Source organism: Fukomys damarensis, unplaced genomic scaffold, assembly GCF_012274545.1.
Source record: "Fukomys damarensis isolate Sample0158 unplaced genomic scaffold, DMR_v1.0_HiC HiC_scaffold_11, whole genome shotgun sequence".
Classification (NCBI taxonomy): domain Eukaryota; kingdom Metazoa; phylum Chordata; class Mammalia; order Rodentia; family Bathyergidae; genus Fukomys; species Fukomys damarensis.
Window position 1 is genome coordinate 43,522,155 of NW_022900923.1, and position 9,044 is coordinate 43,531,198.

Below are 9,044 nucleotides of genomic sequence, written 5' to 3' on the forward strand. Positions count from 1 at the left end.
AACCCCAGCACAGCAGGTTATATACACGTATACATACATATGCACATGCTTTTTTGCTACTTGTTGATGTAACAGTGAATACCCCCCTAGAAATTAGGGATGTATGGCCCTGTAAATGTAAACACTCTGGCACAGTGGGGAGCACACAGCCTTGTTTCTAGCTCCCTCGCTGGACTGTTACAACCTGAGAGCCCTGGTTACAGACAGCAGGAACCAGGCAACCATACTTTTTTTTCTGTCCCTATGTTCATAGAATCCTGAACTAAGCTCAAATTTTCTAAGTGGTGCTAATCATTAGATAGAATCAAACTATTTCTAGCTGCAGCTGACATCATGAAAATGATGTTTTAATACTATTGCCACTGCAGTGCCCCACTTCTTGTCTTAGAAACATGATGCAGTGAGCAGTGGTAACGTTTGTCTCCTCATCTGTCTTGAGGCCAGAACATCCCATGTTCCGCTTCTGCATATCTCGGACAATCTTTTGCCGAAGGCATAAGGCATGGTGTGGGGCATCACTGAACTGCCCCCGCCACTCTGCAGCCATCCAGCCCCAGCAAGCACCATGACCCTCAGGAGCTCCCTGTAATGAATAAATGTCAAATTCTCCCCATGGCCAAAAGGTGAGGGGAAAAAGAAACAGTGCAGGAGAAAGGTTTTCGCTTTCAAATAGAATCTTCTAGTCCTCTGTTCGGCTGCTCGAAACTTGATTTGCAGAGCCGGTCCATGATGCCCCGGAGCATGGGCTGGACGATGCCCAGGAGAGGCCTCTTAGGGGGGTCACCATCCCAACAGGCTTCCATGAGCTGCCAGCACTCTTCATCAAACACAGGCAGACGTTCTGGGCGGGCCCCTAGACAAAGGAGCACGCAGATAAGACCAATGAGTGAGCAGCACGATGGCACATGGCTGTAATCCCAGCACCCTGGGAGGCTGAGGCAGGAGCACTGCAAGTTTGAGTCCAGCCTGGGCAACTTAGCAACTTTGCAAGACCTTGTCTCATAAAATAAGGGTTGGGGATATCGCTCAGTGTGAAGGCTCTAGGTTCAATTCCCAGTACCACCCCCAAAAAAGACTATTCAGTGAGGGGGACCCAATATAAAGAGATCATACAAATCAGGGCGCAGGATCCTAAATGCAAGCTTTTAATTCCACTGCAGACATCTAGGTTGGAACCTGATAAGAACAGTGACGGAAAATTGGAATATACTGGCATAGGAAACTGAAGAATTAGAAAGTTTAAAGAAAATAAAAAAAGCACCTTTGAGTTACTTCAAAGCAGTGTTGCCTGGAAGCAAAGACATGACTTAAAAGTGTCTTTCTGGGCCCTCACGATGGATCAAGTGTGCGTGTGGTCCAGCTACAGAGTGGCCCCTGCTGCAGCGCTGGGCTCAGTCTGCTCTTGCGGGGGAGTCAGGGCAGAGTGGTGCGGGGCTCTTACCTTTCCGCACATTGTTCCAGAGGTGGTCTTTGCTAGCACACCTCTCAAACGCTTCTGGGAGCTTGACAGAGCCTGAGCAGATGTACCAGAAAAGAATCCCAAAAGCGTAGACATCCACGGAATTGTCATACTTCCCTACGGCAAGGAGGGTTGAGAAAGAGTAAGCCAAGGAGAGGAAGGCAGCAGCGTCACGCCACCCCGCACGTGCGGGTCATTACAGGTTTTCTTCTAAGGATTTTACACCCACTGTCTTTCAGAACAGCCCTGGCTAGGCAGCAGGGCACACTCTACCAAGACCAGAACTTGAGAAGGAGAAGGGGCGTCGGGCCTTTTGGTTTCAGGGCATCTACATAATTAATACTTGGTCACATTGGGAAAACATAGGTGGGTGATGGTGGGGGTACCTGAGAACCAGTATCACAATTTTTGAAGGCAGAGAGAGAAGAGTCTGGATCCGAAGGGCAGCAGGAGGTTTATGTTTTATAGCAAGAGGTGGCCTGAAAACTGTTACTTTATTTTCTCTTATTTTATTTTTTACAGTACTGGGGATGGTCCCAGAGGATGGTTCTGGGGCTAGACCACTGAGCTACATCCCCAGCCCTTTTTAATTTCTGAGACAAGAATGTTGCTAAGTTGCCGAGACTGGCCTGAAACTTGGAGTTCTCCTGCCTCAGGCTCCCAAGTGGCTGGGATTACAGGTCTGTGTCACTATGCCTAGCATCTATAATATTTTAGAAAGATTATTCTGATAACAAAAGTGGACTGCAATAGAAATCATCAAAGGACTTTAGATATGAATAATAGCTAAAACAGAGTAATGACAATGGGAACAGGAATTTAAAAACAAAAGCAACGTAAATCTAGGGGAAGAAAAATGATGACTGTCTACTTGGTTCAGAGGCGGGCAGAGTAACAGTTGTCTTCCTAACTCCTAATACTTATATAAGTTTATCCTTTGATGAAGAGTCGGGGAAAGACATATACAAAATGAAATAAATGCAAATGTATTGCTAATTTTAGCTGGTATAAATACTCATGGTTGACCTGTGATTACCTTTCCGTCTTCCCTAGCAAAGTACAACCATTTCCCATCCACGGCCATGTTTTAATTATTCCTTTCTGTTCATCACTCAGCAAGTGAGTAACAAAATCTTGCTTATTCTCCCTCTGACTTGATCTCAAATGAGTCACTCTTCTGTGTCAGCATTAACACCACACTAACCCTGGAGAGAACCAGTACCTAACTGGTCTCCTTCCACTTGTACTTGTCGCTCAAATCCTCACTGAGTTAATTTTCCGTGAACATTTTCTTTTCGTCTTTTCCCTGGGCAAAAGCTCAACATCTCCTGACTTTTTCAACAACAAACCTAACTCCACTACAAGCTTTATGTATTTATCTCCAACCTTGTTTGATGCTGTTCCCAAATGGGAACATGTTTATTTGTATTCTGCAGTTTTTCTCAGTATTTCCCTTCTCCAACCCCCAGAAGTTTCTTCTCTTCATTTCAAATGCTTGGACTCTGGAGACAGAAATACCTAGATTAAGATCCGAGGACTATTTGCCTTCTAGCTCAATGTTTTTGGAGTAAGTTACTTTATCAACCTGGCCTCAACTCTATCCACGAAATGGACGTAAAGGTGCCTCAATGTCATGACACAATTCCTAACAGGGTTAAACAAAACCACATATAAAAACATGCCTACTCTGCCTACCTCAAAGTTTACATTGTCAATTCCCTTTCCACCACCAATTCGTCCAGATCTGACTCAAGTTCTACCCAAAATCTCACGTCTACCACAAAACCACCAAACATTTCAAACATTTCCACCTTTGCTAACACAACAGTGTATTATACACCCATTACTTTAGCATTTAATCACACACTGCCTCGGCTGCTTCCAAATTATTTTGCCTCTTTCAAAATATGTAAATTCTTTAATGATAGAAAACAATTTTACTATTTAAGAATTACTCAATTCTTTATGATCAAATAATGGGCTGATTTTAGCAAGTATGGCATAACCCAGAGAGACATCCAAAGACCACTCAGTGACTCCACCTGCACTTTTCCCCATCTGCATTAGGTTGCCCTGTGCTGGTCTCTGCCTTGCCCGTGTCAGACCTGCCAGGAGTACCTGTGCCTGCCACTCAGCCCAGGGGTAGTACTCGGCGCTACAGTACTGAGCCCTGCCCAAACCCACTCCGTGCCCCCCGCTGTACCTGTGAAAAGTTCAGGGGCCATGTGGATTGGCGTCCCCACAATGCTGCCTGACATCATGGCCTCTGGCTTGCAGAATCCTAAGTCAGTGATCTTGGCACGGTTCTGTTTGTCCAGCTGCCAACAAAACAGAATGACAGTCACCTTGTCTCTGCTCCTGCACTCAGCTCTTAGTTATACACCCAAGCTTGAAATAGGTACCTCGAAGTACTGCCGTAAATAAGTTCTTTCTCCAAACTCCCTATCTCCAGATTCATTCACATTACTGTCCTCCTCCCCATACTATAAGCAATCTGATGGCAGCGGCTCTCTTTCATCTTTGTATCCCTGGCACTTGATATAGTGCTTGGCACATATCAGGATTTTCATAAATCTTGGAAGAATAAATAAGTAAAGATCCATAGAAATACTGTACACATTGGGTTGGGGATTTAGCTTGGTGCCACCGCCTGCCTCAGAAGCGCAAGGACCAGAGTTCAATCCCTGGTACCAAAAAAAAAAAAAAAAATGCTGTGCACTGAGGAAAATATTTCAGCTCTTGGTTCTTCTCCTGACCCTAGAGCAGAAAACTGAAGTCTTCTGGTCAGTTAAGGAGATTCCTGAAATTCCTGTGTTTCCTTTACTAAACAGTCAAGGGAGAGCTGGGGGTGCAGCTCAGGAGAAGAATACCTGCCTAGCTCTCCCCTGCACAAGACCCCAGCACCACAAAAAACAAACGAAACCCCCCAAAATCCACAAGAATCCATGAGTTATCTCATTCAGCCTACAATTTTATGGGCATCTTTCCCTTCCCCCAGACTGTTGCTATCTTTATTATGTCACTGAAATGATGTCAGAAAAACCTTAATGATACTCTCAAAATTTTTTCAAGAGGAACATGTCAAAAGATTCTTTATAATTTAAATAACAGAACTGGTGAGCTCATGACTATCTTACCTTTTAAAATGCCTTTACTCACTCAGCTGTCATCTGTGATCAAACCTTAAGCAATAATGAAGACTTGGACTCCTCAGAAAATCAGTGTAACAAAAGCCAAAATAGGCAGAAACTATTCTAGATTAAAGGAGACTAAAGAAGCATGACAACAAAATGTACTCCATAATCCTTGGCCTAGATCCTGATTAACACCATTTCCAGAGCAACTGAATATATGGGGAGAGAGACCAGAGCAAGTTAATATAGACTTTTTCATTTTTTGATGGCACTGGGGTTTGAATGTAGGGCCCTCACACTGAGGTACATCCAGCCCCCCCTTTTTTTTTAATTTTGAGACAAGGACTCATTAAGTTACTAAATTGCCCAGGCTGGGTTTGAACTTCCAGTCCTCCTGCCTCAGCCACCCAGAACACTGGGATTTCAGGCATACACCACCATACTACGCTAGATTATATATTATATAATAGTATTATACTAATATTAAATTTCTTGGATGTGGTAATGACACTTCACATGGAAGTCTATCTTCTTAGGAGATACATGGTGAACTATTTAAGAATGATGTTTTACCTGTAGTTTTCTTCTACCTAAGTGCAATAAAAAGTGTGTGTTGTGTGCATGTGAATATATAGAGAAAGAGCAAGTAAGTAAGTGAACATACAGGAGAATAGAGCGTGCTAATCTTGGTGAAAGGTATATGGATTCTTACTGTACAATTCTTAACTTTTGTGTAAGATTAAAAAATATTCAACAGGAGAAGGGGAAACCTTTACAATATAAGATAGGTCTATGTTGGGACACCTCTGTAAGCTTCAAGTCCAAACACCGTCCATCCAATATGATATGGATGTATCATATCAAACTACATTTCCTCACAGCCTACTGAAAGTCACTCATTCCACAACAGCAGGCTGTCTTCTTGGGAAACAGCTCTACTCACCAGCACGTTTTTCAGTTTGATATCACGATGAACGAGTCCCTGGCTGTGCAGGAAGCGGATCCCCTCCACCACGTCTAGTGCTATCTGCAAACGCGTCTCCAGGCTCAGCCCAGCCTGGGGAGACAAAAGAGCTTACACACCGCAACAAAGCAACACCCCAGTCCAAGTCACCTGAACCAGCTGAGACTTCCTTCTGTGAGGGACTAAAAGACTTCACCAGGGCACGTGAGGACAGGAAAGTTTATGGGAAAAAAGGGGAAGAGGAAAGCAGGTAAAAGAGAACCAGAGAAAAAGGAAGCCATAAAGAGCACAAAGTCGTATAAAATCCCTTGCAAGCTGCAGTTGGGCCAGCTGGAGAATCCCCAGATGTGAGCGAGAGAGGTGCAACTGCACGACTGAAGCACGAGCTCATTTCTTACACGTAAACAAGTCTGGAGCTGCCAAAGCCCAGAGTGAGTGTTTAGGGCCTTCAGGCAGATTCACGGTGCTTGATAGGCCTTGTTAGCCCAGGTTTGGTTTTATGGATTTAAATTCCAAAATTACTCTTATTACTTTAATTTAGGGTCACTTCAATTTGTAGAAAATGTCGTATCACTTATACAAAGGACTGAGTGGGTTCTCAGCACACTTGTGAAAAGCAGCAGATGATGCTAAGTGTGACTCCTCTGAGATGAACAGGGAAAATCACTTGGACGGCAGTCTCCCCCCGCCACCCCTCCTGGGAGCATTTCTGTTTTCTGTCCTTCTTCTGGATGCTCTTCATAAACCTGTCCAGGGTATCTGGGAGACGGGACCTACCCAGATACTGAGGGCAGCTTTTCTCTTCTCCTCAGCCCCAGTGGCGGGAACAGACAAAAGATGCCTCTCTGATTCCCTTCTGGTGATCATTCTGGGTGAGAGAAACTCAACACCCAAATGAGGGTTTCACCTTTACTCAGTTTTTCAGTTGCACATCCCAATTCATTAAAAAAAAAGGTCAAGGCCATATAAGTGATTTCTGCTGTGCTCCTTACCAGGGCTTGTGTTAGAATGTAGACCTTGTAGCTTCTCACTGTCTACAGTAAACTCCAACCCTTCGGAAATGTGTAATCTGTTGAGTCTTGTATAATTTACTCCTAACGTCTCTGCACATTATTTCCCTCCACGCCCCCAAATGAACCTGATGCTGCAAGGTGCTTAGCATCTTCCCTGGCCTTTGAACGCCCTGACATCATGCTGCTCCTTCCTCCACACCGCCTGTTTCCATCTGCCCAGGTCCTCCCATCGAGGTACACGTCAAACTCTACATGGCCACGAAAGTCACTGACCACAGTTCTCTTAAAAGGTCCTAAAATTCATACTTTTTGCTACTACCTGTTTGCGCTTAATGCAAAGGAGTCACTAACAAAATATTTGTTGCATAAACAAAACTGACGTTCTCCAGTAAAAACAAAAAAGAGAAAGAAGAACAGTTACAGGAAGCCTTTTTGCTTTTCTAAGGAGTCTCCATTTTGAATACCATCACTGAAGGCCAAAGTGGTGCATGGCAGTGTTCCAGACATATACTGGGGCAATAATAGTTTAGGCTTTTTTGGAAGTAAGTGTAATAAAGCCAGATAGTCCGACAACCACTTATGAAAGTCAGAGGCTCTGAATAAATGGAAAAGGATGAAAGGCCAGAAAGAAAATGATGGGTCCAGCTGGCTCTCACGCCCCCTTGCCTCACCTCACCTTCAGCCCTGTGTAGAGGTCCCGGTGCAGCCGCTCCATGATGAGCAGCACAGCAATGCTGGAGCCACCGCCATAGCTGTAGTCGATGACTGACCCGTGGAGGTCCACCAACCTCTCATGCTTCGGCAGAGACCTGTGGGAACGACAGGGGTCAGGCTCCACGGCAGGCCAGGATGAGGAGAAGATAAGCCCAAGGCCACCCTGAGTCCAGGTCCAGAGGGAATGGCCCTCATTGCAGACACTGTGCAGAGAGAATGGCCTCTCGGGGCCAAAGCAGCATGGAAGCTAAAAACCAACAAGGCTTAATAACTGAGGAAGAAAGATAACACGAGCAATCTGAAGGTGGTGGAGCAAGAGCAGGCAAAGACAGTGTGGGCCCTAAAGGGAGTGGTCCCCAAAACACTGGCCTACATGTTGAAATCTATGTGTGGGGAATCACAGCACACTGTAGCTCTTGATACGAAATTTATTTCAGCCTTCAGGCTTTTCTGGATTTTTCCCATAAAAATGAGTGAAATCAGAACCCACCTCATGTAGTGAAACTCCAAAGCCAGATCATTCCAGTGCTTCTCATCCGGAGGGACGACAGACTTGAGAGCACAAGGGAAATGTCCTCCCCAGTTGTCACACAGGTACACCACACCATACTGGCCTCGGCCCAGTTCCTGTCCCAGCTTAGGTTTACCTGTAGGATAGAAAGACGGAGCTAAGGCAGGGATGGGAGCTGACTGGGCAACCTCTGTTAGAGGCCAGGAAGTCATAATCCTGCCAGTGGAAGAAATTCTAGTACAGTCACTCTAAACCAGTACAAAGTAGCCTAGCTGGTTAAACTTTGGTCATGTTATTCAAACTATAAACATCAGGACCAGACAGACTTCAGGAATTCAAAAACATATCAGTAAATGCTTAGGTAGCTCTGTAAGGAAGCAGCATGGGACAGTGGGATTCTTGGAGGCCAGGCACAAAGTTCAAGGATCCCGAACCTTCCTTCACGTACTTGCAAAAAGCGAGGTCTCACCGTGCAACAAGACGTCCTGTAGAGACCGGCTCTCCAGAGAAAGGCGGGCCAGCCGGGGGGCGTGATCTTTCCGAACCTTCAGCCACAGATCTTCCGTCTTCTCCAGCCGGCCTGAGTGGCCAGCTTCCAGCTGAGAGGGAAATTACATAGGTATGTGACATGTTTAGCATAGGAACTGGCCCGTGTACTGTCGATAAATGATACTTTTGCCTCTGGGATTCATAATCACATCTGTTCAGCCCCACAGAAGACAAGCAATAAAACATCACATAACTATGAACTAGAAGTTGGAAAATCATCCCTTTTGTCACTTGTGTCTAAAATACCATATAAAATAAGTTCCTCCTCCTCTATAGTCTTTCTCACTTAGTGAAAGGGGAGATTAACTGAACTCCCTCACACTCCTTAGGATTAGAAAAATATCCAAATGAAAACCTACTAATGAAATTTCCTGCAACATGACATTATCCCTTTACAGAGCAGAAAGAAAATACACTGATTTTTTTTCTCCTTTTGGTGGTAATAGGTATTGAACCCAGGGCCTTTGCATTGAGCTACATCCTCAACCCTTTAAAAACAATTTTTTTCAAAAAAATTTGCTGTTGCCTAGGCCAGGCTCAAACTTGTGATCCTCTTGCCTCAACCTCCCAGAATACTGGGATTACCAGAATCATTTTTTAAAAATTGTATAAAGTCGAGCTGGGCGCGGTGGCGCACGCCTGTAATCCCAGCACTCGGGAGGGTGAGGCAGGAGGATCGCTGTGAGTTCGAGACCAGCCT

At 44.9% G+C, this 9,044-nt stretch overlaps 1 protein-coding gene across 1 annotated transcript in view; it reads right to left on the minus strand.

The window, feature by feature from the left end:
- Positions 1–303: 303 nt before the first annotated feature.
- The window catches only part of Dstyk (dual serine/threonine and tyrosine protein kinase), a 44,553-nt gene continuing 35,812 nt past the window's right edge, over positions 304–9,044 (minus strand). Inside the window, exons 8-14 of the mRNA XM_010613213.3 lie at positions 8,265–8,394; positions 7,775–7,931; positions 7,247–7,379; positions 5,537–5,650; positions 3,663–3,777; positions 1,442–1,576; positions 304–853 (exon numbers count right to left, since the gene is read on the minus strand). Coding sequence (XP_010611515.2) covers positions 666–853; positions 1,442–1,576; positions 3,663–3,777; positions 5,537–5,650; positions 7,247–7,379; positions 7,775–7,931; positions 8,265–8,394 — 972 coding nt within the window. The 3' untranslated portion in view covers positions 304–665. The remainder of the gene's footprint in view (positions 854–1,441; positions 1,577–3,662; positions 3,778–5,536; positions 5,651–7,246; positions 7,380–7,774; positions 7,932–8,264; positions 8,395–9,044) is intronic.